General features: G+C 49.4%; 2 protein-coding genes across 6 annotated transcripts in view; one reads left to right on the forward strand and one right to left on the reverse strand.

Moving 5' to 3' along the window:
* The first annotated feature begins 8,982 nt into the window (after positions 1–8,982).
* On the forward strand, positions 8,983–16,397 carry GDF11 (growth differentiation factor 11). Its single transcript, XM_081060536.1, has 3 exons — positions 8,983–9,559; positions 14,498–14,895; positions 15,385–16,397. Exons 1-3 carry the CDS (start codon positions 9,115–9,117, stop codon positions 15,763–15,765), a joined length of 1,224 nt encoding a protein of 407 aa, XP_080916662.1. The 5' UTR covers positions 8,983–9,114; the 3' UTR covers positions 15,766–16,397.
* SARNP (SAP domain containing ribonucleoprotein) overlaps positions 16,378–27,245 on the reverse strand; it is a 48,620-nt gene continuing 37,752 nt past the window's right edge. Inside the window, exons 10-12 of one of the 5 annotated variants that reach the window (XR_013994050.1) lie at positions 25,412–25,501; positions 22,820–22,992; positions 16,378–18,670 (exon numbers count right to left, since the gene is read on the reverse strand). Coding sequence is in view for 3 of the 5 variants with exons in the window: in XM_081060566.1 (XP_080916692.1) it covers positions 22,951–22,992; positions 25,412–25,501 (132 nt within the window). In the remaining 2 variants the exon portion in view is untranslated. Of the gene's footprint in view, positions 18,671–19,855; positions 22,993–25,411; positions 25,502–27,245 lie in introns of those variants that run through there. The other 4 variants (XR_013994051.1, XM_081060566.1, XM_081060568.1 and 1 more) reach the window with 4 other exon arrangements.

Here is a 27,245-nt window from a genome sequence, read left to right on the forward strand (position 1 = left end):
GACAGCAGAGGGCGCTGTTGGCTCCCTGGGATCGGGTGGGGCCGGAATAAACACGTAGAGAAAGTTCCCAGCCTCATACCCTGGGAGTCCCCCAACATTCTACAGGGCTGTTCTGTCCCCCTCTGTTAAGTCTCTTCTCCATTTTCTAGGGCTTCTGAGTAGCGGGCTGAGAAGGGGAGAAAACCCTTCACCAGGCCATCCCATCCAGTCAATTATGATCCAGCAGAGTCAGGTCCCTCCCTCTGTGGGAAGATTGACAAGGTCTGTGCTCCCACCACTCCTTGATCAGCCTGTTGTGGGTGGGCACTAAGAGAGACATGGCATATACCCCCTGGATTTCTCCACCCCATCCTAGCAGACAGCCCTTCTCATCCCAGAGTGCAAAGCCAGGCGAGGGCTGGAAGGGGAGGTGGGACGCTCAAACTGCCTCCCTCCCTTGTGTGCGGTGGTGGTCCCCAGAAGTTGCTGTGTGAATAGTCCAAGGACAGAAGCAGCCAGCACATTTTCCCTTCCCCAGCCTGGGCCCCACCCCTTAGGTTCCTACACTCCTGCCTCAAGAATCACTTCCTGAGTCTCAGTGTGTGTACACAAAGAAGGAAAGAAACTGTATGAGCAAAAGGAAGGAGATCTGGGCTGTGCTGAGCACCAATTTCCAGGATCACACCCTTCCAGCAAGACACACCAAGCCCATTCTGGACCTTGCTTCCCAGTCATTATAGGAGGCAGGCTGTGGAGGACGAAGGAAGACGCTGAAGAAAGGAGTATTCAAAGGTTTCTTTATTGTATTGCCTCTAGATACCAGGCGTGTGGTAGGCACAGGGCAGGGGGCAGCAAGGCAGGGAAGTCAGTGGCCCTACGCTCTGCCAGCAGGCAGAACCAAGTCCACACTGAACAGACAGAAACATCTGGTGGCAGCTGGATGAACCCAGAGGGAGGGACAAGTGGTACCTCAGCCCCGGAGAAAAAAAGAAAAGAAAGGACTTCACAGAAGTGGGTGGTGCTCTCTGAGGTGACTTTAGAGAATAAAGGGACTCTCAGTTCCAGGGACAAGGAAAAGGCCAAGTGTAAAAAAGGAATAGTTTTAAAGTCCATGGCAGGATAGGAGTGGGTGGCTCAAAAGGCTCAGGAAGGATGTGGTGGTAAAAGATAGACGGCAGGCAAGGTGGTCGAAAGTCAAGATGAAGAAACTTTAGACACATAACAACCAAGTATAATGCTTGGTCTTTGAATCAATCAAACCAACTGAAAGATATTTTGGGAACAACTGGGCAAATTTGAATATGGACTGAGAATTAGACATGAGAAAATATTTTTGTTAGCTATGATGACGGTATGAATATGTAAGAAAATTACTCTATTTTTAAATGATTCATACTAAAATGTTGCTTCACAAAACATTAGATGAAAACACAAGAAAGACAGTTTAGGGGACAGAACTGTTGGGAATGTAGAAGTCTGTGTTAGGAATGTTCTAAAGGCAATGGGAGTGTTGGGAAGTTTTGAGAGAGTGAATTCTCTCTCTCGGAAGTAGTACTGGGCCTACTTTGAAATGAGTAGGAACCTTTAGTAGTTCATAAGTGTGATGATTGAGTGTTCACGCTTTTGTGTGAGATGTGCCTCCCTCAAACCTTGTTAGGACATGGGCACATTACCCATCTGATGTGAAAAAAGAAAAAAGAAAAGAAAAAAAAGAAACGAGTAGGAATGGGTGTCAGGTGTCCTGGAAAGGAAAATAGCTGGGACATCACTGCCGAGGTCCATCAAAGAGCTAGTGAAGGCTGGAACCACTGAAAGGAGAGAACTCTGAGCGGCATTTCAGAGGCAAATCAAAGGACTGACCGGTGACTGCTTACCTGTGGGAGGAGGAGAGGAAGTGGGAAGAGACCCAGAAGACACAGAGGGGTACCCTCGCCCCTCCCCACAAAGCAAAGCCAGGCTGCCCCAGCTCCACCATAACTTCACCCAGGGCCAGAAGCAGGGCATGGTGGCCACTGGTGTCCCAAGTGAAAGTGGTGAGGTAGTGCCATCTGAGAGCACATAGGCATCGGCCTGACCCAATGCAATGCACAGCAGCTTGCAACCAGTGCCCGAGACCTCCAAAGCCCACAACCATACAGGGAGCCCAGACACCTTCTCCCCTCCACTCAGCAGGGCCCCTGGGTCCTCTGCCTGGGTCCCACTGGGAGGAGGCCAACTCAGAGATGAGAAGCAGATGCCCTGGTAGGAGAGGCCCAGGGGAACTCAGAACTGCCACCTGCAGAGGCAAGAGCATGGAAAAGAAGTAAGACATGGAGACGCAGAGGAGGAAAGAGAAAGAAAGAGGGGGGTTGAGGAAAGTTGGGAGAGATGTGAGGAGGTAGAGGAGAGAATAAAGGAGGGTGCAATAAAGGGAAAAGGTTGGGGGATATGAGAGGGGAAAATAGATATGAGGGAGAGGGGTGGGAAGAAGGAAGAAGAAGAGACGGGGATGGGAGAAAGGAAACGAAGGCTGCATCAGCATTGTGGCAGTCTCACTGGGGAAGGGAGGAAGGGTGGTGGCTGGAACTTAATGTCAAAAAGTTGGGTCTGAATTGGGGGCCTGAAATTTAAATCTAGATCCCGTTTTGGATATGAGGGAACATGGGTGCTTGATAGTAGCCCCCAGACTGCAGGGTTAGATCAAAATCTGTGGTTCTATGGGTCCTACTGGTAGAAAGGCTCAGGGACCACCCCAGCATGGGCTCCTCAGACAAGTCAGTGATAGACCTGATGAGGAACAGGGCTGAGCACAGCCCCAAGAAGATACCCCACATTGGCTCTGTGGAGACAGCAGCACTGAGCTAATGGTTGATGGAGTCACTGTAATGGCAGCTCTGATTCCCCCAGCTGTCGGGGCAAGGCTACGTCACTGCACCATGTACCCAAGAGAACATCAGCATTGCCAAAGTCACCTTACATCCTTGCTTCAAAGAAAGTCAGAATTGAAAAAATGAAGCCACTCACTCAGGGGCAACCTGCAGGTAAGAACCAGGGTCTTGATACACAAACTTTTGTGCTGGGTGCACCTTACCCACCACCAGCAAGAAGCACCCTGACGACAGAAGCCCTGGTGCAAGACAGGCTCTGCTCCTCATGCACACACGTGTAAGTGGGGTGACTTTACTAACCTCTCACTGTCCCTGAGCCTCAGCTGCCTCCCAGGCAGGCAGGCAGGCAGGAGGAAAGCTACTCCTTTCCTCACCTCACACGACGGTTGTGAAGACAACAGAAGAAATGAAGGGGATCAGTTTTGTTACCTTGAAAATAATCAAGGCTTTCTCATATCCTGTTTTTAAATCTTTGGAAGTTAAAGTGACTTTGCTTTGAGAAAAACCTGGATTCCACCCCACTAAAGGTGGCCAAGAAAAGGGTTGAGAAGGACAATCCAGCCTCCTTTGGCCTCTGCTCCCCACCTCTGCCTGAGTTGAGAGTCCCAGTTCAACCCCAAGGCTGAGCTCCTATTCCAGCCCCACCCCGTCCCGCCCCCCACTGCCAGGCTCCATCCTCAGTGCTCCGCCTCCCTTCTTGCCCTGTTCCTTTCTCTACTCCTTGTGCCTCCAGCCATTGACTTCTGGCCACTCTTTCTCACGACCCTTGTCTGGCTCCTATTCTCCCAGCCAGTGTCACTAATTACCAGTGGGGTCAATCCAGATGCCCAGCTGGTGGGAGGGCAGGGCGGGCATCTGCAGCCTGTGGCATCCTAGTGTGCCACCTGCACCAGGAGCTGGTTGTGCGGTTCTGGTCCAGGAGTGGTTGGTTGATGAGAGCAACGGTCTCCACTGAGAGCCCCAGACCCGCACATCTAAGGTTTCTCCTGAGATGGAGCACAGATGAACATGGGAGAAATGAGAGAGGCAACGCTGGGGCAGGGTAATTACCTCGGGTTTCTGTCCCTTGGGACTGAGAGGCCAACAGTCCTAGGCAGGGGCTGAAGAAGAATTCATTCACTTGTTCATTCATTCATTCATTCATCCATCCATCCATTTACCGAAAGCCTAACCATGCCAGCTACCAGGACTATATATGGAGATGAGGAAGACATGGCCCTGCCTTTGAAGTGATTACAACCTGTAGGCACAGACAAAAAAATGCAGTGTGGTGAGGGCTATGACACAGAGAAGCCCTGGATGCTGGGAGCCGTCCAGAACAGACTGGGGGGAGGGTGTGCAGCAGGGCATTGCCTTGGGGGCATTCACTCAAGCTCTTCTCAGCTCGTTGGACTCCTCCCCATGAACTTGATCTTGCAGCTCAGGAAACTAGGGGTAAAGAGATGAAGCAGGGTTTGAATGGGGGGGGGTCACTGGCACCCCCAGGCAGAGCACAGACCAGATTGTCCTGCCCTTGCATTTCTAATTTCTGGTTCCCATTCCCATTCCCAGACCCCAGCCAGATATTCTGGTTTGTTCACACACCATTGCTACACACACACACACACACACATACCCTCATCTGACAACAACCTTGACCTTCACTGCCCTGTGCTGTCTCCTGGAGATTAGATTCCCTCTGAACATTCCTGCCTCCAGTTCCCCTCTGCTATCCACCAGCTCCCCTCACCTGGCAGCCTAGGTCATGCTTTTTCACCTGTGGGGTCAGCGCATCTGACAGCATTTTGAAGTCCCTGCAGAAGCGGACAAGGCTCTCACAACCCTCCCTTTCTTGACCAGCAGATGGAATAGTGGTGCCTCCTGCCAACGTAGCTGGGCAATGGGGACAGCTTTGACCAGCTGCCCTCAGCACCCAGCAGGGGCCTGGAGAGGGAGTAATAGGTGAGAAAGACAGGTAGAGGTGGGGAGGCCTGGGGAGATGGAGAGTGAAGCTGGGAAAGAGTTGGAGGGCTGGGCCTGCCCTAAGAGGATAAGGGGAAAGTGATGGGGTGGGGAGTGTCTTCCAGATGATCAGAGGCAAAGAAAGGTGTGACTCCAAACAACTGTCAGAGTTCCCCACTCTACACCGTCTCCACCAAACACAAACTGGCTCTCTCCTCCAAACCTCCAACTTCTCTTAGCGGGCCTTGGGGTTAAAGAGGTTAAACAGGGTGGATCCAGGCAGGATGATTATAGGGTTTAGAACTTGGTGTGGGAGAGGATGGTAATTACACAGTGAGGTCCTCTCAGGGAGAGGGGGTGTCAGGGTTTGTGGGCAGAGATCTGGGAGGGGTCCATCCACCAACAGACCACCTCCAGCCCAGAATAGCCTCCCCACACACCACATTCCCAGAGGTTCATGCTAGCAGGGAGAAGCAAGCCTTGTAGGGAAGGCCCCCTCCCCTCAGCTGCTTCTCAGTGACCCAGCCCATCCCTTCCTGCCCTGTCTGAGAATGAGTCCACAGACCCTAAAAATGGGGACTTTAGGAGGAAAAATCGAGAAGAGATAGAAGTAGGGATACTGAGTTACTCCCCATTGAGCCGAGGTCTGATGAACAAAGCAGTTTGGGTGTAGGGAGTGACCTGTGTGGTAGGGGTGCAGGACCGCAGGAGTCGCTTCTCCTCACAGGGGTTCCCCGTTCTGCGGTCAGCTCTAAGAGTGGCCCAGGCGTCTCTGGCCTGAACCCTGGTGACTGGCTCGCAGGACCTGCAGTTCCTCTTCCTGAGGATGGTACGGACCCTTTACCGGAGACTACACAAGCCACTCTTTCCTCCAGCAGCTCCTGAAACTTCATTTCCTCCCGCTGAAACCCTCCTGCTTCTCTTCCCGGCAGCTCACGCCCTTCAAACCTCAATGCCTCGCTTAGGCGCCGACCCACATTTGCTGTGAATCAGTCAGGACCTTGAAGGAGGCGGACCTGAAGGTTGCTTGGGTAACTCAGGGAGAGGGGCAGCCCGGCAAGAAGTTGCCAGGGAGACCAGGACAGTGGGCGGGGCCCCAAACCCTGGTTAGCGTGAATGGGGATGAGGAAAGATCTACATGCTAGGACCTCTCCCAACTCCTTTTTCATAAAGCGAGCGGGGCCCCCTCCTCGGGACTGGGTCTAGGGCAACTGGATGTCTGAAGTTCCTGAGACCTCCCAGGGGTTAGTTCCTGCAACTCAGGGAAACCCAACAGTTTCCAAGCCTGAGGGAACTCTAGGACAGAGGCAAGATCTAGGAGAGGTTGGAGAGAGGAACAAGGCTTAATGCATTATGATATAGAACTTCTTGGACTAGAAAGCTAAAGTGAAAATATGCGATGTAAAACAAAAGAAAACAAAAAAGGTGGGTTTAGTCCCACCGCCAAAAAGCGAAAATTTCAGATTCTACCACGAGATGGCAGTCTTGCCTACTCATTGGATTAAGTTCCTCAGAGGGGAGGAAACCAGGAGGTGGACATCCTTTCTGTCTTAGAAGTCGTACCTGACTCTTGCTCTCTGGTATTTGGTAGATACAGGTAACTCCTCAGCGTCATACATACAGTTTTCTCTTCCCAACCCAGCTCTGACCAGATCCAGTCAGCAGGGTTCATTCATTCTTTATTCAAAGCAGCTAAAGAATACTTTGGTGAAAAAGATTCCTGTTTTCTTGGGTCTCACAGTGTGTGAGTGTGGTAAATTAGAATAATAGTAATGACTAATTAATTCATTTAGAACTGTGTGTCAGGCAGTTCATCCTCATAACCTTATGGAATAGGTATGATGTTGTTATCCCCCATCTTACAGTTGAGGAATCGGAGGAATAGAGCCAAGTTCACACAGAAAAGGGAAACAGCAGCGACTTGACACCAGCCTAGTTCTAGTCTTGAAGCTATGTGATTAACCTCCATACCACACAGAATGGTGCAGATAGAGGTAGAAAAAGCATCTACTGTAGACTTGGGAGTCAAGACTGGACTCCTGAGAAACATGTCTAAAATTTCATCTATACTGAGAACTGAATGAAGAGTAAATTTGGCCAAGATACTGGGGTGGGGGGAGTGGAAGTAGGAGGAGGAGTTGTTCTAGGAAGAGGAAACAACTTATACGAAGACTCAGAGATAATCAAGAGAAAGAGAATGAAGGCTACGTCTAAGTTTCTGGCCGGGATGATTGAGTGTCTTTCACTAAAATGAAAAACATCAGGATGGGGGCACATTTTAGGGGGAGAGAAGTTCTCTATTTATCCTATTCAACCTACGATGTTTGAGCAGTCCATTCTCCTCCGGTCTTAGTTCCTATCCTCCACAGAAATGGATCATTTCTTCAAAGCTCCCCAGTATGGTCCTAATACCTACCCAATCTTCCTTCCTCACACCTGGACCCTGTTCTTCCCTCATTCCATTCCAGCTGCCCAGCCCCACTCTGCCCTTACACCGAGTGCTCCATCAAGCTAACTTTAAGACATTCTTTGGGCTCTAATCCAGAGAGGAAACCAATGCCCCTCTCTTCTGCCTGAGAAGACTAATAATGTTCTTCCACTGATTCAATAAACATTGTGTGCCCCTCAAACATTTTCAATCTATTAGTTATTTGTCTGTTGACCTCCAAGGTTTTAGACTCAAGAAATAAGCCTGGAGAAACTGAGATCTGGGAAGAGGTTTCCAGGGACAGAAGTTAAGCACTTCAGGAGCATTTTAATACCTTGGCACTCTTCTCCTCTGCCCTCTGGCTGTACCCAGTGTCACACCTGAAGACTAGGGCTGGTCCCTTATCTGGGTTTCTCCCTTTGCAACTTGCGGTCTCCAACTCAGTCATCTGAGGGCAGACCTCTCTCTCATCCACACCCCTAAAACTAGTAGACCCTTCCCATACTTCTAAGACTCTGCAGATCCAAAAGTATGGCGAAACCCACAGATCCAGACTCCTCTGTAAGCATAAGCATAGTGGACTTCGCCTTTGCTTCCTCCCATCCCTCTGCCAGTGGCCCCAAGTTCCTGCCTTTTCCAGCCTGCTGATTACCTTATCCCTTTCAAGCCTCAATTGCAAGCTCACAAACTCTTTTCAGCTCTAAGTCTTCCTCTTGTCTTGGCTTCCCAACCACCTCTCCACCTTCTCAGATTGTCTCTGGCTTCTTTGCTCCTAGTCTCCCTGGCTAACCCCCACGTTCAATCCTTCCATCTCGCCCTCCCTGGTCCCCCTGATGAGCCCAGCCCGAGGCTCTCCTCTATGGCTTCTTGAAACATTTTCTTCCGGCTGCCTCTGGTAGCTAGGGCTCCCTTGGACTCAAATTCTCCACCTCCTCCTCTCAGGCTCTGCGTGTTCCCATTAAGGTTGACTCCTGGTACTGTGCTGTCTCTTTCCCTCAGGAGTCAGTCTTCCCACCTCTGCTTTCCCCCATCCTCTGTGTTGGCCCACTCAGGGGCTCCCAGGGATCTCCGTTTCTGCTCCTCTCCCTTCTCCCCCGCTCTCTTTCCCAAGGTTCTGGTCTCTGTCCCATCAGTCCCTCTGCCCCTGCTCCCATCTCTCTGCACGCCTGACCTCTCCTGGTCTGGCTCTGTAGACCTCCATCTCTCACCTTGTCTAACCATACTTTTCCCGTTAGTCTCTCTCCCCTAATCTTTATCGCTGGCTCTCCCCACTCTAACTCCCCCACTAGTTGTGCCTGTCTCTTTCCTTCTCTATCTCTGTCTCTCTAGCTAAATCTCTCCTCCCTGCGTCTTCTCCCCCACCTCACTTTCCCTTATCTTACCCCCCTTTGTCTCTCCTTTTCCTTCTGCTCTTTCAATCTGTCTCTGATCTGTCTCTTCGCTCTTTCTATCTGTCTATCCTTGGTCTCTCTGACTCTCGCTCTCGCTCTCTTCCCCCACCTCTCCCCCACCCCAATATCTCTGTCTCTCCATCTCTCTCTGGGCCCTCGCTCCCTCCCTCTCTCTTTTCCTCGGCTCTCTCCGGCTCCCTCTCTCGCCTCGGATGACAGCGCTGCCTCTTTTGTTGGCTCCGCAGCCAATCGCGGCCGCTGACGACACGGGGGCCGGGGCTATAAAGGGCCTGGCCCGGGCTCGGGCCCCCCCAGCCGCCCGCCCCGGCCGCCCGCCCGCCCCGCCCGCGCGCCCGCCGCCCCCGACCCCCCCGACCCCCCCTCGGCCGGGCAGCCCCCAATCCCGCGCCGCCGGGACCCCCTCCTCTTCCCTCCCTCCTCCCTCCGCCCCCTCCCCGCGGGACTCCGGCGTCCCCGCCCCCCAGTCCTCCCTCCCCTCCCCTCCAGCATGGTGCTCGCGGCCCCGCTGCTGCTGGGCTTCCTGCTCCTCGCCCTGGAGCTGCGGCCCCGGGGGGAGGCGGCCGAGGGCCCCGCGGCGGCGGCGGCGGCGGCGGCGGCGGCGGCGGCAGCGGGGGCCGGGGGGGAGCGCTCGAGCCGGCCGGCCCCGTCCGTGGTGCCCGAGCCCGACGGCTGCCCAGTGTGCGTGTGGCGGCAGCACAGCCGCGAGCTGCGCCTGGAGAGCATCAAGTCGCAGATCCTGAGCAAACTGAGGCTCAAGGAGGCGCCCAACATTAGCCGCGAGGTGGTGAAGCAGCTGCTGCCCAAGGCGCCGCCGCTGCAGCAGATCCTGGACCTGCACGACTTCCAGGGCGATGCGCTGCAGCCCGAGGACTTCCTGGAGGAGGACGAGTACCACGCCACCACCGAAACTGTCATTAGCATGGCCCAGGAGAGTAAGTGGACCGCTGGGCGCGAGCGGTGGGATGCTGGCTCGGGCTCCGGGAAAGTGAGCGCCTCCCGCTCGGAAGCCGAGCGCTCCCGGATGCTCTGGCCCGGAAGCCTTTACTGCGAAAACTTGACGGATTGAGGGGCGGGGGCTGATCCCTGGAAGTTTTTCGAGCGGTGGAGATGGGCTGCGGAGTTGTGTGCAAGACCCGTCCCGGGAGGTGGTGGTGGGGCAAACAGAGAGGGTTGAGAAATGCCTCCTCCCACCCCGGGTGTTCGAAAAAGACCCCTGTTAGAGGGAGTCTGGAGAAGCTGGAACCCGCCATTGGTGGAGGGGCAGGGGCAGCAACTGAGTCCTGAAGGGCAGTGGAGGAGAGGCTGGAAAACAGAATCGGGAGGCTTCGGGACCCCCGCAGTCCCGGCAGGCTGCAGTGCTCTCTGCCTCCCAATACTCGTGGCACCAGTTCTCCACCACTTCCACCCTGGGCTCCGCAACGCACCCACCGGGCTGCAGAGAGCCCCTCTCTCTCTCCTAGGAATGAGGTCTCAGAGCCCTGTTTCTCTCCCGGCAGGCAGCCCAGCTGGCACCCATTTCACCCGGAGCCCTTCTGACACCTGGTCTCCCTAAGGGCCCGAAAAGCTGTGCCTTCTCGGTCCAGACCGAGCTCAGAGAACTCAACTCCAATGCGCTGGGGCTAAGGGCACCCGTTTGGCTGCTCAAACCTTAGTGTTCCATCCCTTATTCTCCCGCCCCTATCCTCACCCGGACTTGAGGAGACAGAGGAAGACCTAGGGAAAAAAATAAAGAAAGAGCTGGAGGGAGGAGGAACCCAGGCATCCAAGCCCCTGGCCAAACGGAAGATGAACATGTTAATAGACTTGAGCTGCTTTGAAATTTTATGGCCTGGAAAATCCAGGCCAACACTCCCCCCCAACTCCCCCAAACTCCCCAGCTCTCCCAAGGGTCAGATGACTCCCATTTCCCCTCCCCCACTGAGGTCTCCCCCCCTGCAACTTCAGGAAACCAAACCTCTCATTCCCTAGTGGTTTGGCAAAGTCACCCCCCCCCCCACAAACACACACAACTGTTTGGTTTTATGACTCTGAACAGAAGAGGGGGGGAAACTGGTTTATTGGCAGATGGGTCATAAAAAGCTGGGGGCTGAGGGGAGTCCTCGTGGCCCACCCCCCAGGGAGAGGCACAGGAACCCAGGTGTGTATCTGGGAGGCGAATGCCTCATACTGCCTCCAGTTTTTCTGTGGACCTTAACTCGACAGTACTTGGTCAGGGCTGAAAAAAAAAGAAAACTCAAAGAACTAGGAAACTAATTTGGGGGTGAAAGCCTAGGATCTGGTCTTGGGTTCCTCAGTCTCCCTCCTGTTCTTAAGGCTTCTGCTTTAGAGAAGTTAGGGTCAGTCTGAGATTGACTGAAGGCAGGGATGAGGTGGGGATTTGTGAAACAGTTGTAGAGGAATTCTGAAGAAGAGTTTGCTGGAAGAAGATGAAGGGTAGAGTGGGAAAAGATCCTGTGGCCTATGTGGTGTAGTGTGCATGAGGATTTCCAGTTGAGTGATAGAGCTATGGGCTTCCTCTTGCCCCTTTCTAGCCCCAGCATCCCTTACCGAATGGGCATGAGCCCAGAGTTAGCCCTGGTAATGGGGATGAGGGAAGCGAACAGACTCTGCATGCCTGGATTGGGAAGTGCAAGTTAGGCTGGAGGGGGGGCCAGGGGAAGGACACCAGCAGGTGGGGTTCTGCCCCAACTTCTCCCTCATGCCACCCTAGGACTTGGCTAACTAGGGACTGGGTCTCTGGCCAGGTATTGTACGTCCCCTTTAAGAGCCAAGCTGAGCTCTTAAGAGAGGGAGGGGGAGAGGAGGGGAGGGGAGGGAGAGAGGGGAAAAGGAAAAAGAGACTTTTATAGTCTAATCCCCAGGGACCCGCTTTAATAAGAGACTTGTGCTCTGCTAATCGGGGGAGGTGTTTGTCAGCAGAGATGGCCTCCGCTCCCCTCCCCCTTCCTCCCTTCCCCCCAGCCCTCAACCCTGGACCCCAGCCCCCACCTCTTCTAGGCTGCTGTGCCTGCCCTAGTTCCCTCCACCCTCTCAGGCTCTCCCACCCCAGCCTTCATCCTGGGAACCCAGCCCCCTTGCCCTTCTGGGAGCCAAGCCCAGCCCCTCAGTTTCTCTCTCCTCCCTACACCAAGAGGCCCCTGTCCTCTCAGCCCAACCTCCTGCCCCTAGGCCTTCCAGCCAGGGTATGGAGAGTGTGCATGGGGTGGGGGGGGAGGGGGAGGCAGTGAGCAGGGAGGGGGTTGGGCTTTTGCTGAAAATAGTGCAATGACCTCTCTCCAGACCAGCGCCGCCTACTAAACCTGACCTGCTGCCTGCCACCAACCCAATCAATCCAACACAGATGTGGCTTCTTCCCCTCCCCTTGGGAGCTGGGCCTATGTGTGTGTTGGGGACTCTTTCAAGCCCCTTGTTTCCCTCTGTGCCTCTACCTGCTTCTCCTTTGTTCCTCCCTCTGTATCCTTCTGTCCTTTCTCTTCATCCCACTAGGCTTAGCTACCACCCTCCTTTTGCTTAACTTCCACCCAACTCCTTTTGAATCCTCCCTTCTCTCCCAGTATTCTCCAAATTCCAAACGTATTCCTTCTCCCCCTACCATGATCTTCCCCTCTTCCTTCTCTTCATTTCCCTGCCTATCTCTTCTAACCTGCCTTCATCCCGAACAGTCTCTTTTCTGTTATCTCCCTCACCATCTCCAGTCTTTCCGTCTTCTCCCTTTTCCCTTTTCTTTCTCCATATATTGTCTTTGTCCTGTCCCCTTGTAGTACCTGACTGTCCCCACACCCACTGGGGGAGAAGTGTATGGGGATTCCCTGGGGTGGGCATGGGGGACTTTACCTAAAGGAAACAAAGACTTAGAGGGATGGGGCCCTGGTGCCCAGTCCCCCATTTCTAAGTCTTGGGTCAGCTTAGGGAGGGGAGTATGTTTAGAGTTTAGAAAACTAACAATAAACCAACGTTTGAGAAGCTACTACAATTTTCATTCTTTATTTAATGCTCAGCACTCCTACGAAGCAAGGATTATTATCTGTTTCATTAAGTTTGGTGGGTAAGGTCAGATTGCTGATTCATGAGGAGTCAGGCAGTGATTAAACCCATTTCAATTGTAGTCAAAGAACAGAGTTGATACGCCAGGAAGAACTTTCAAGAACTGGGCTGTACAATTTAAGATTGGGAGTTTAGGGAAGTTCATTTAGCATGCATTTATTGAGCAGTGCCTGGTACTATGGGAGGCACTAAAGCTACAACGGTGACAAAACACACAGTGTCAACAGTGTCCACAGTTGTGGAGATTAGTACCTAATAGGAAAGACAGGCAGGAAAATAAGACAATCCCTATGCTGAAATTAGGCATAGTATGCTATTTGGATTGTTGTTTGTCACTCCCCATCTCACCAGCAGCGTCCCTGCCCCAGCTACTCTCCTGATCTCTGAATCTCCACTCCATGAACCCTACCCCATCGCACCATCACTGCAGCTCCAGCAGGAGGATAACTGGATGACCAGTGCCCTGGGATCTCAGAGAAGAACCAAGGGAAAGGAAGCTGCTGAGGAATTTTGTGTCTCATGTCCTGAATATACGAAGATCATTAAGCACTTTCCTCCCCATCTCACTCAGAGGATCCTCCTTCTGGAGTGTGGGTGGGAAGTGCCGATGGGAGACCACAGATGCTGTGTCCTCCATGATTATACAGAACTCGGACACCTGGGCATGATGCACAAGGACTTGGACTTCCTGATCACATTCACATAGCTCTGGCAGTTCATTCTTGATTCTTCTTCTCTCAGTCCATTTAGAGTGAAAATGGATATTCCTGTCCAATGGAAACATGATTTAAGGCATCCCTAACTGATGTAAGAGATTAGAAAGGGGAACTGAGAGGAGCTGCAATGGAGGCAGAGGCGCATGAGAATCATCCTTTAGACCTAAGAAGGGTCAATTTATGGTCCAGAACCAGGGGAAATAGGCCAAAATGTAAGGTTGGGATGTTAAACATTTGTAAAGACTTACTGGCACTGGGCTGAGAAACCATAGGAAGCTCAGGGGGGGAAAGAAGACTGATTACAGTTGACCTGAGGTATTGAATATTATTTCTGAGGCTTTGGGCAAGTAGGAAGAAACAACATGGAGGTCGTTTTTCCTTTCCTCAAAAGCTGAGGCAGCAATGGGGATGAGGAGGAAGCAGCTGAGGAAACTGGTACTCAGGTCAATGGACTAGGGAGTCAAATGCGCGGAAGGAATAGTTCCATTCTTCTGGGGATTATTTCTAATGAGAACGATGCAAGTAGCCTAGATCTGAATTCTGGTTTACTTCATGGAATATAGTTCATGCTCCCTATCTGGACCCTGGGCTATCCACTTTCTGAGGCCATCTGTTTTATTTTTATTTTTTTTTGGGGGGGGTGGCTGTGCCAGGCTCCACCTGGTCACTAGAGAAAACAGGAGGTATAGAGCAAGGTGACCTGAGGACAGCAGGTCGCAGGTCCTGCTGATATGAGGTTTGGCTTCTATGGAGATCGTCAAAGGTTCAGAAAAAGTTGGAGCCCTACATACTGGGGTAAGTTGGGGAAAGGGAAGGCTGCAGGTGGAAGAATTACACGTTACCTGGTAGAGAAGAACCAATGCATTAGGGCAGACGGATTAGCGAATGAATGGGTGCAGATCAGTGAGACCCAATAGAGCCATCATCCTACAGGGAAAGAGAGGAGGCACTGTTCTGGGTACCAGCGACATGGTCATCAACCAGGCAGGCACAGCAGAAGGGTGAAGAAAACTCAGGCTGAGGAGTTCAGGTTGCCAGGGTCCCCCAGTGCTGCTGACCCCTTCCACCAACGCCCTTTGCTGACGCTGTACCCCCTTGTCTCTTTATCAGCGGACCCTGCGGTGCAGACCGATGGCAGCCCTCTGTGCTGCCACTTCCACTTCAGCCCCAAGGTGATGTTCACAAAGGTACTGAAAGCCCAGCTGTGGGTGTATCTACGGCCTGTGCCCCGCCCAGCCACTGTGTACCTGCAGATCTTGCGGCTGAAACCCCTGACTGGGGAAGGGACTGCTGGGGGAGGGGGCGCAGGCCGGCGTCACATCCGCATCCGTTCACTCAAGATTGAGCTGCATTCACGCTCAGGCCACTGGCAGAGCATTGACTTCAAGCAAGTGCTGCACAGCTGGTTCCGCCAGCCACAGAGCAACTGGGGTGTGGAGATCAACGCCTTCGACCCCAGTGGCACAGACCTGGCGGTCACCTCGCTGGGGCCCGGAGCTGAGGGGCTGGTGAGCAGGGAGCCTGACATGGTGGCAGATACGTGTAGCCTCCAGGAGTGTGAAGCGGGGTGGGGACCAGCATTATTTCTCTGGGGCCAGGAGCTGATTCCAGAGGAGTTCGAGGGGGAAAGGGAGTGGCAGCTATCACTTTTCAGAGCTCCAAGCCAGGCAACAGCTGAAAACTGTATTCCGGGTGAAGGTGTGAGTTAATGGGAGATCCCTGGGAACACAAAAATGGGTTGTTTGTTGGTGAGGCCTTGGGCCAAGGGGGTGTCCAGGGGCAGGTTGCCAGGAAAGGAATTAGGGAAGGTGAGCTGAAGGAGACTTAGCTGGCAATAAACGTGGGCAGAAGATATGGGCTGCAGATGGGAGCAGCGGACAAGCTGAGAAATCAGTGGTCTCTGTTCTCACGCCTCTGTTGAGGGGCAAGTGAGAAAGGAACAGAGAGTAGGAACCCTTCAGGGCTCTGTCACACCTTTTTCTCCTCTCCCATCCCAGCATCCTTTCATGGAGCTTCGAGTCCTAGAGAACACAAAACGGTCCCGGCGGAACCTGGGCCTGGACTGCGATGAGCACTCAAGTGAGTCCCGCTGCTGCCGATACCCCCTCACAGTGGACTTTGAGGCTTTCGGCTGGGACTGGATCATCGCGCCTAAACGCTACAAGGCCAACTACTGCTCCGGCCAGTGCGAGTACATGTTCATGCAAAAGTATCCACACACCCACTTGGTGCAACAGGCTAACCCAAGAGGCTCTGCTGGGCCCTGCTGTACCCCCACCAAGATGTCCCCCATCAACATGCTCTACTTCAATGACAAGCAGCAGATTATCTACGGCAAGATCCCTGGCATGGTGGTGGATCGCTGTGGCTGCTCCTAAGGTGGGGGTCTGAGGATACCTCCCCCACAGACCCCATCCCTCGACCCCCAGCCCTGGCCCCCAGCCCCCAGGCCCTGGAGCTCCCTCCACCGCTTCCCATGAACATCGTACCTTGTTCCCTGCCCAAGCAGCGTGCAATACAACAGAGGGAGGCAGGTGGGGATTGAGGGGTGAGGGGTTTGGGGGAAAAGGGGCAAAGGGCTCATGGTCAGGTGGGGAGGGTTTGAGGTTTGCAGGTGAGAAAGTTTGGCAGGAAGACAGAGGTGTAGAGACAGAGGTAGAGCAGAGGGTTAGAGACAGGAACTCTAAGAGCTGCAGTGAGAAGGCAAAAGGATAGAAAGGCAGAAGAGACAAAGAGACTAGGCAGAGATAAACAATGAGAAAGAGACCGAAATGGAGTAGGAAAAGAAAGCCCTACACCAAGCCTCCTTCCACTGGCAAGGTGAGGGGCTTGGTGTGGTTTGGGGAAACCCCGACTACCATTCTCAGTAGGAGAGGAAATTAAAAATCCATTCTTAGCTTCTTCCCTTTCTCTCTCCAGCAGTGGCCGGGGGAAGGGCAGTGAGGGCAGGGGCAAAGTGAGGGTTTTGGAATTTTATTTATTTATTTATTGTGACTTTTCATTTTTTGGTATTTGGCTTTACGGATATAGAAGGGCCCCTGCCCACTGTGCCCCATTTATCCCTCATTCCCCAAACCCTGTTCTCCCTCAATACCCACCTATTTAAGCACTTGTATAAAGCCTCTAGGGTTGGAATGGGAGTAGAGGGCAAGAGGGCTGATGTGGTGGTTTTCCAATCCATAATCATCCTACTTAACCGTCCTGAGCCAAAGGGGTTGAACTGAATTCCGGTGGTCTTAGAAACAGTAAGAAGTTCGGGTTTAGGAGCTGGGGGTGGTGGTGGAGGGGAGAGCCCTCAACAACCAGGATCTGTGAGCCACTAAACTAACCCTCAGGTCCATTCTCATAGTGTAGAGTTGTTTAGCAAGAGGGAGTGGCCTGCTTATGCCCAAATTCACCCAGCCAAGAGACCAAAGAGCCTGTGGAATGACCCTGCTCCCAGCCTCTATCTTCAGGTCAGTAAAGAGTATAGAGATCCCAGAGTCCCTGGTCTGGGAAGGGTTAGGAGAGGTCAAGCAAGTAATAAGGAGGCTGAAGGTTATAGGGCGTTTGAATCCAAATGACTGCTCTGGGCTAGGGAATAGAGCCAGCAGATCAAGGTGGAAGGGATTCTGGAGGGGGAACATTTTAGTCCCCCAACCCCAAAGCTCAGGGTGGAAGCAGGGAGAACAAGGGAGCAGAGTGTCTATAATTATTTTTATGTTTTATTTTTGGAATCTAGCAGTACCTGGCAGCAAGGAGGGGACAATACAGTGGGGAAAAGCATCTGACAAGGCCAGTTAGAGCAGAGGATGGGAAGGATGGAGACTCCCTGGTTTGGAAGGCTAGGAAGTAGGCAGGGACTGGTTGCCACTCCAAGTCACAAGCTGGGCCTATCCATTCCTCCCACAATCCTGGCCCACCCTCCTCTGGACTCACTGTGCCTCAGTTTCTTCCCCTCGATGGAATGAGAAATAGCAGCACCCGCCACAGCCAAGAGACGAATTCTGAGCACTTACCACGGGCACTTTATGGACATAAAATACCTCTCGCTGTGGGACACATAACCAGGGCACCAGAGTAGTGGTGAAGAGATGTGAGGCTTAGAGGAGTTGCAGGCTTCAGAGTACAAGTTTCCCTCTGCCTCCCTGCCGGACAGTGCCTGAAGCCCAGGAGCTGAGAATCTCCTGACCCACACCCTACCCATACCTCACCACCAGACCTCTTGGCTCCAGGCAAGAGCCCAGAGGGTCAGGAGAGGAGAGGGGGAAAAAACCTTCAGCAAAATTGTTACTCTAAGTAAAGCCAGCAGTTATGGGTCTAATGCAAACAGTACTGAACTAAAGCCCGAGCCGGAGAGCTGACCAGCAAGGCTTGTTGTTCCCAAGAGCATGACTCTCCCGCCTGGCCCAGCCAGTGGAAGGGGCAAAGGTATGTGACCACCCTTGGGAAGGTGATGTTGGTTATCTTTAGCATCTTATTCCCGTTGCCACAGTGAGAAAGTGAGATAAGGTATTTTGGTACAGGAATGGGCAGGGGCGATTAAGCCTTTCAACTTGCCTCTTCCCATATAGTAGCTATGTTAAACCCCAGCCTCTCCTCTCTGACCTGTTCTTCATCCTTCCTTCTGCCCCAATCTTGGAGAACCGTCAACACCATTCAAATTTTCTTGGTGGAAGGAGAGGAACAGAAGTGAAGAACAGAAGATGCCTTCTCCAAGGTCAAATGGCCATGTCTCTTGATCTTGGCACAGGGTGGGGATTGGGCAATAGGCATCAGGTAACTTCCTTCTACAAATTCTAGAGAGCTGGGGCATTAGAGTTGGGGACACGTAGAATATGCCCCTTTAATATCACCAAATAAAGACCTCTGGGGGAGGGTCTTTCTCTTATGAGCTTAAGTCTATGAGTTAAAGTCTCCTTCCCCTGGTCCTCCCCACCCCCCGAGATATGGGGGCATAGCCCAGCGACCTAGTGGGCACTAGCACTCCCCTCTCCAACCTTAAGATGTGTGTGGACCTCGCCAGTGCCCTCCGATCATAATTAGTGTAATTATTATTTACTTTGTGTATTTGTTACACTGTGCGTGATTGCCTTTGTTTGTTAAGGGTGTCTGAGGAGTATGGGGCTGACAGGGGCACTGGAATGCCGGGAAAGGACTTCTTCACTGAGATCAAGGATTCCAGGAGGGAACTATTGCAAACAGGCCATGAGGCAGTTTTCAAGTTATGTGACAGAGGGCAAAGATGGCCATAAGATGCTCTGAGTTTTGGGATGGTCACATGACACAATCCAGCACTTGAACCTGAAAAAAGAAAAATAAAAGCAGTCAAAGAGTTTAGAATTCAGTGATGAGCTCTTCTCCCTAACCAAGCGCCACATTTACACCTTGGAGACCAGGAACAGAAGAGAATCTGAGCGAGGATGAGAACTTGTTCAAGAATTAAGAAGATGGGGGTTTGGAGCAAGGGAAAAACACTAGGGGTACCTGGAATGAGGGTTGGGACCTGCAGCCCAAGGGAGGGGACCTAGAACAACTCTTCTCTGGAGAGCTTGATCCAGAACAGTCCCAAAGATTACAAAACCTCTTCTAGCCTCCAGAGAACAGATTTGAAAGTTCTCAAGATGATCCAGCTAACGTCTGTCTATCCAGTTCCCTGATCCTAGGTGTCCAACAAAGTTATACCAAAACCCCAAAACCAAACCAACATAACCATTCCACCTTGCTATTATACCAAGAGTGATTGTCTCATGTACCTAGGGCACACTTCCCAAGGCATAAGAGTTGGGTGTAGCAAAGGAATCTTGCCTCACATTTTAAAAAAAGGAAGCTCCTGTGACATTGACCTGATCCAGAAAGAGGGACAGGACCACTGAGGGTTCAATATGCCACCATGCTTTCCCTGTCCTGTCAATTCTTTCAATAGATTGACCAAACCACAAGACTGAGGATAAGAGAAGACAAAAGTGCTACATATTGTATCCTCCCAAGGAACTATATTCGCCACACCTACCCCTAGCTTTTGGCCTGAGCTAAAAACAGGTTTTCTCCCCTGACTGCATTGTTTCCTACTTTGAGAGGACACCCACAAGAGACTACAAAATGACTTTTATCCCCAAACATCCTCCAAACCAATGTATGGATAGCTATCCTGTACTCTATCTTTGCCCATTTTTTTGGATGTCAGGGGCTCTAAGCTAAGCGCCAGCAGGCAGTAGCATTTATAGCTTCCAGTCTGTAGTACGGCAGAAGCAGGGAAGTCAATGGCCCAGGCCACAATGTCAGCTTTTCTGCCAGTGAGCTGGGGTTAAGGGAGTAATTAGAATTCCTCCCACCTCTTCCCACTCTCTGAACCCTCAAATGCACCTGCATATGCTGTACACACACACACACACACACACACACACGCTCAAACTAATCCACTTAGCCCCTTAAACCTCTAGCTGGAACCTACTCAGGGAAAAAAAAATCCACTGTAAATCACCTAATAAAATTAAGAACTAATATTTATTGGACAATTACTATGCAAACTATAGTAAACAAATTGTGCTGAGTATATAGTATCAATTCTCACGGCAACCTTCACAATAGGGTTGCTAGTGGTACAGTCTGGAAAGTCACAGAATAATTTGCCCAGGGTTTCAGACCTAGTATGGCAGAACAAGGAATTATACCGAAGTAGTTGCTACACAATATTCCACTCTAATATATTCTATTAACGGTGATTTGAGAGGTGGAAAAACTAAAGGCAGGGACAACTGAGAGAGGAACACCTTGGGCTCAAACGGTCTGCAAAGGTGTGAAGACTGCCATTATTATTATTATTTTTTTAAAGATTAAGAAGATGCTTTATTTTTATTTATTGTTATTTGTTAAAGATGGCACAGCTCACAGTGGCCCATGTGGGGATTGAACCGGCAACCTTGGTGTTATCAGTACCACGCTCTAACCAACTGAGTTAACCGGCCACCCCTGCCATTATTTTCTAATCCCTTTGGAGGTTAAAAACAAGAAGTGTGAACAGGTAGCAGGAAAGGGGGTAAAGTTAGTTTTTGAAGGATTTCAACAATCAGAGATGAGTGACGCTGCCTGTCAGAGGCCCTCATAGAAGAGAACAGGGGGAAAACAGTTAAATTCCTTCCCCTTCATCTATTTCTCATGTCAGACATGGCAGCAAGCCTCAACACCAAGAAGTCTTGTTCTTATTCACATCTTCCTTCCTATGGCCCTCCCCCTCACAGAAGCTTCTAGCCTTGTATCTTCAGAAGTTCCCAGGAGTTGGGTTGGGAGGGAGGGCCGCTTAGAGTGATGGAGAAAAGGAGTGATCCTAGAGAACCATAAAAAAAGGTACAGATTTATAGCCGAGGAAGCTAGTTCCCTCTACATCTTTTAAAGACACCCTCATTAAGAGCTTCCAGGTATGCAGAGAATGTCACAGCTTCAAGACAAAAAAGACAGCTACCACATGTGGATCCTGAATCAGCTACACTAAGGAGTCTGGGGGATAGGAAGGAAGGGTACTTGGATCCCAGATAAAGAACTAGAAGGCTGGATGCTTGTTAATGCCTTTAAAGGGGCTTACTATTTTAAGATTGAATTAGTTAAAAAAAAAAAAAAAAAAAAGACAGGCATCCTGAACTACTCATACTCAAAAAGTATGTGTGGAATGACTACAAGACAGGAAGAGGATCTGGTGATGAGGCTTGGAGGTGAGAGACTTCTGACCAACATAAGAACAGCTGCTGGAATGAGATGAAAAAGGTTAGTAAAAGATCCACACAAATTCAGAACACTGCATCAAGGATATGGGGAAAGTTGAGTCCGGGGAATGATTATTAGGCTTCAGGACGAGAATCCTGGGGGGAAGGCAAAATACTTTTCTGGAAGGTTACAGAGGATAAGGAGACAAAAAGAAGAAAACTTAAAGGACCCAGTGGTCCATTCCATTATCAGCATCTGCTTTATTCCTTTACTTATTTTTTATTTTTTGCCATCCTTGGGCAGAAAACCCTTACTGAATCTATAATCCATCTCAAGTTACAAAACAGAATTCTCTCTGGTTCTGTTTACAGATAGAGACAGTAGCGAGAGAAAAAGCTAGCCTCAAGATCAGGGCCTGGAGAAAAGGGAGGCAGATAGAAAAGGCTGGAGGGAAGGAAAAGTTTAACCAGCACTCCCTTTTATTCATTTCTCCCAAGTCTCAGAATGGAGCAAAATTCACGACAAATGGGCAATCTCTGGATCTGCTCTCAAAGGCAGTCTTCCTAAAATATCTAAACTTAAGTCTCTGCCTTCCTCAGCAACCAGAGACAGCGGAAAGAGATTTTTGTTAGGAAGGGGATCAAACCATTACCTTTGTATTAATCACAAAACCAGGTAGAAGGTTTTAGCAGAAATGGGAACAAGGAATTACATTACAGCAACACAGGATCGATTATGGTACCAGTCTTCAGGTAAATGTGCCAGGCTCTTAAGTTTTATTATCAAACAAAACCCAACCTTATGTAGATGTCCAGAAATAAAGATTAAAGAGGAGGAACCTTACACCAAAACATCCAAAAAGATTAAGTAGCAGGTCTCAGATCTATGTGAAGCTTTAAATGCAAACAAGCATCCTGGTTAGGGAGAGCCAAACCTTTCTAAGTAGGAGGCCCAACAAGGAAAATAGATTTTAGTAAGATTTAAGAAACTTAAATCCACCAAAACTGTAATAATGTGTATTTCTGCAACAGACAAACCAGCACAGGTCTTGATTAGAAAGTAGAAGCCTCCAGGCCACTGCTGTGTTCCCTACAATGCTTAACACCTCCACATCCTATTATGCTTCGAATCCTTACACTTTCTCCTAGCTGAGGGGTACCCAGTCCATCTCCTTTCCTGAAGTGCATAACCAACAGGGTCCCACATACTGGCTTTAGCTGAAACCAGACAGTATCACACCAGATCACTCCTGAAAACAGGGCCCTTCTGGACTCTAGAATAGGGACTCTAGACTCCTTTCCGTAACAGATTACCTACTAATCATTAGCCCTGTATTTACATCCTTTGCACCTCCTAAAACCCAGTATTCTCCCTATTTTATCCCAATGGGTCATGTGAACCTGCTGACGCAGACTCTGGGTAAAACTTTCATGGAGGATAAAGAGCTAAAAGGACACCTGTGAGAGAAGGGAATAAACAGGCTTAAAGGGATGGACTCAATCCTTCTCCATATCCTATTTTCTAAAGGGTAAAAGCATAGGGCTAACTCCCTATAATGTCTGTCCCTGAAGCTCCCTGTATATGGTCTAATCTGGTTCTAAGAACTCAAAGGAGCACCTAATAAAACACATTGTTCTCTTTTCTATTTTTTTATTAACAAGCAAAATAATAATTAAAAAACCAACACAACAACAACAATCTTAAAGTTGGAACAGCAATAAGTCAAATTACTGCTGGAGTTCACAGATGTACCTGGGGTACATGCTCCCTCATTGCGAGGCAGGACCTAGGCACATTCATCACTGTGCATTAGGTATATATGTGACCAAGAAGAGTCAGAGATGGAAACCGCGGGATAACAGAAAAGCATCAAGAGTTTCTCATCAGGCAATCCCAAAGCGCTCTGCTCTTTTCCTCTTCTTTGCCTGTAAGAAAGAATCAAGAAGAAAAAAATTAGACTGTAAGACAATAGTGGCCTGGGTTACTGGCTGCTTTAATCCAAGCTCACATGGATTGTCACAAGGTCCAAGAAGGAGGAAAGGCCCAGGCTTAAGCTTGGCAGTCAAAGATTTCATTCCTGAATCTTTCTAGTTATCCAGTTAGAGTTGGGGAGGTTTGGTGGAAAAGGAGGGTGAAGAAGGGAAAAGATTTGGGGAGTTTGGGGCCAGAGGGAAGAAGAGGAGGGAAACGGTAGAAAATGGAAAGATTCCTAAAGGAAAGAGGGCCACTCGTTCAGTTAGCCTAGAAACAAAGAACGCTTAATAGGCTGGGGAAAGTCCTCTAGTCAGTGGGGAGATAGGAGAGTTCAGCAGACAAGGGGTGACCAATGCTATTTTGTGGAGGTGAGGAGAACAAGTGCCCTCCTGGGCAGTCAGGCCAACACAGCAATTCCTTAGGCCTCCAAACCCACAGAGAGGCACATAAATCTTCAATGCCAACATAATAAATGGGGAGAGGAGAGAGTCCCCAACATGGATTCCTTAAGGGAGGAAGCATTGGGGAGGGCACAAAATGGGAAGAAGGAAAGAAAGCCCTTTTAATTCTAAGAGTGGCTCACAAAACAGCGCTGAATCCTTCACTCTCACTCCAACCTCTGCCTTCAGCAAAGAGAGGGCTGCTTTTTCATTCCATTCACAAAGGAGGTTTAATTTAGATTAAAAATAAAAGCCGAGTACATACAAGCCCAGCTCGCTTCACCTGGATTACTGACACAATTCTTTGGAATCAAATAAAAGTCATCTAGTTCATGTAAACTCCATGAGCCTCAGAAGTTACTTCCTCCTTACATATACTGCCTCTCCCAACAAAATCCTCATCTGCCTTATTTTGGAGAGGCCAAATGTACCAGCTTAGCGAGCATGCCTGGTTTAAGTTTCCTTGGCAAAGAGGGAGTAATTTTAACTAGAATTAAAACAAGCCTAGGTTTACTTCTAGTTCCTTCTGGCAAGTCAGTAAGCAAGCAGATACTTACTTTCAATAGGTAATGCTTTATTCTGAATTAGTACCACAAAGAACACTGTAACTCCTCTATTTTTTTCCTAGTGGAGAATGTAAACTGATCAGATTCTAAAATTTTCAGAATTTACTTACATGACTGATAATTATTCATAAAGAAACGTAAGATTTTGAGTGTGAGGGGTAACAGATTTTCAGAGGCTATCTCCAGAGGTAATGGAAAGAAGTACTAATTTGGATTAAATGGGAGAAAGAACATTCCAAATTCCTCACCACCCAAGAAATTTCTGTAATTCTAAACTAATTATTTCAACTGTTCTTTATGTACACTTTGGGTGACACTTGGTCTCCATTACACTCTCAAATCAGCAAATCAATATTGTCTATCAATGTTCTGAGCAGTCTTCCAATGCTCAAGAGTCTCAGTGAATATGAGGGAAGCTGGGATATATAGGTTGCAAAAGTAACTGCAGTTTTTGCAATTAGTTTTAACCATTTAAACAGCAATTACTTTTGCACCAAACAGATGAACACAAGTCTTAAGAAAAAGCCACTCTCTCATTTTGAGAAACTATTTGTGAATAAAGTGATAAGAATGAGATATTTCAGTCGAGTCCATTGTCCTACTTCAGAGGGGAGTTAGGCACAACTATACTTGTGTCTGGGTCAGACATGGCCTTCATTAAATGATCAAAGAAATAAGTCTGGTAGATAATCAGACATTGAAACTTACTGAATATTTACAGAATGATAGGTGTTGTGTCAAGCATTCCACATAGAATTATCTCTTTTTGCATAGAATCAATTCATGCTAAAAATACCACTTAAAAGTAGGAATTATCTCTACTTCCCAGATGATGAAACTGAGGCTCAGAAAAATATCGTAACTTATAAATAATACTGTAATACTAAGTAGCAGAGCCAATTTTCAAATCTGAGCTTATCTGATTCCAAATCTTGTGCTCTTTCTTACTATGCTAACCGGCTCTAACACTGAATTAAGTATATCAATGGAATTCAGTGTGGCCACTCCCTCAATCCAGAAAACAGATAATCAAGCAAAGGACAAAAGATCTTGTCATGTGGGCACTTAAGAAGTAGGCTGGGGGCGGCCGGTTGGGTCAGTGGTTAGAACGTAGTGCTCGTAACACCAAGGTTACCGGTTCGATCCCTACATGGGCCATTGAGCTGCGCCCAGTGAGCAACTAGATTGAAAATGACGATGTGACTTGGAGTTCATGGGTCCTGGAAAAAAACACTGTTCCCCAATATTCCCCAATAAAAATTAAAAGAAAAAGTAGGCTGGGGAAATAATAGTGTTTCCCCACTCAGATTGTTCACTCTCATTTCCCTTCAAGGGCTCTATGAAGCATTCTAGGTAAATTTTACCTCTGTATCCTCTGTGGTTCCTGTTCCAGCTGAACTTGTGACAATTCCAAAACGTTCCTTTCTCTTTTTCAGCTTCTCGTCATCTTCAGACTGTTCAGGTACAAAGAAAAGGGTTGAAACAAGCTAGCCTCCATTCACAAGATATTAATAAATGGGAATGAAATTATAACTTACTAGTCACAATATGTCAGCCAACCTTGTGACAAGAACTACATCTCACAAACAGAAAAAACAGATAGGAAACTGAGTAAGCTAGCATATTGTCCTGTCCCTAGAACAATTTTAAAAATGTTAAGTAGGGCCTCAATACTCATAAGACAAGTAAAGAAAACATTTCTGTGCTGAAGACATTTTTGTAGTTCAGAGACAAGGAAAATGGAGGCTTCTCTGAATAACAACTGCAGAGAGCAGGTTGGAAGAAGGCAACCAAACTATTTGTTAAACACTGTTTACAAGTTCCACTGACTTACCAAGGAAAGGAAGGAGAAGGGGGTGAGAGTGATAAGAGCTTACAAAGAACACCAAGCGCTACGAACACCCAGCAAAGTCACAGAAGGCTCTGAATAATTAGAAATAATTTTAAAATAAAGCGAGTGAAGGAAACAGCTGCAGTCATCTCTCTAAGAGAGAAATGCTCTGGACCTTTTTCAAGCATCCAAGAGACTCATGATGCCTACTCGGTAACTGGAGAGAATGTTTCAGCTTACTATGAACTAAAGGTGGCCATTCTCCTTCTGTTTTAAAGACTGAGCTAACTCTTCACATGTACTACTGTTCACTGTAAGAGTCTTATGTATATTCCCATCAGGATCTAAACCCTACCACTTCATCCCAGTTTAACAGGTATTTTCTCCTCTTCCACCTGCCCCTCACACCCAGTCACCAGTAATCAAAAGCCCAGCCCTAGGATTAGAAACATCTAAACTCAGGTGGGCTCCCTGGGCGTTTCCCACCCCAGGATAATTTTCTAGAACTTGGCACATCTAGACAAAGATGCTGTCCTCTTATACACCTCAAGGGACGCTCTACACACACACACACACACACACACACACACACACACACACCCACCCACCCCCCCCCCTCACCATGGGCAAGGACAGTTTCTTTGGTAACCAACATAAGGTCAGGTCAAAAGAATTCAAGCAAACTTTTGAACACACTTTTGTGTGGTGCTCCGGAGTTGAATTTAAAAAAAAAAAAATCCCGGGCCGGCCCGGTGGCTCAGGCAGTTAGAGGTCCATGCTCCTGACTCCGAAGGCTGCCGGTTCGATTCCCACATGGGCCAGTGGGCTCTCAACCACAAGGTTGCTGGTTCAACTCCTCGACTCCTGCAAGGGATGGTGGGCAGCACCCCCTGCAACTAAGATTGAACACGGCACCTTGAGCTGAGCTGCCGCTGAGCTCCCGGATGGCTCAGTTGGTTGGAGCGCGTCCTCTCAACCACAAGGTTGCTGATTCGACTCCCGCAAGGGATGGTGGGCTGTGCCCCCTGCAACTAGCGACGGCAATTGGACCTGGAGCTGAGCTGCGCCCTCCACAACTAAGACTGAAAGGACAACAACTTGAAGCTGAATGGCACCCTCCACAACTAAGATTGAAAGGACAACAACCTGACTTGGAAAAAGGGCCTGGAAGTACACACTGTTCCCCAATAAAGTCCTGTTCCCCTTCCCCAACAAAGTCTTTAAAATAAAATAAAAAATCCCAAGGAGTTTACATTCCTGCCAGAGTCAAAAGGAAAGGCAATCAAGAGACTTACAGAAGCACAGGAATTGTTTAATACCTCTACTGTCAATCCCAAACAAGGAATTGGTTGCCTTTGTTCCTATGA

The sequence above is a fragment of the Rhinolophus hipposideros genome (assembly GCF_964194185.1).
Source record: "Rhinolophus hipposideros genome assembly, chromosome: 9".
NCBI classification, from domain to species: Eukaryota; Metazoa; Chordata; class Mammalia; order Chiroptera; family Rhinolophidae; genus Rhinolophus; species Rhinolophus hipposideros.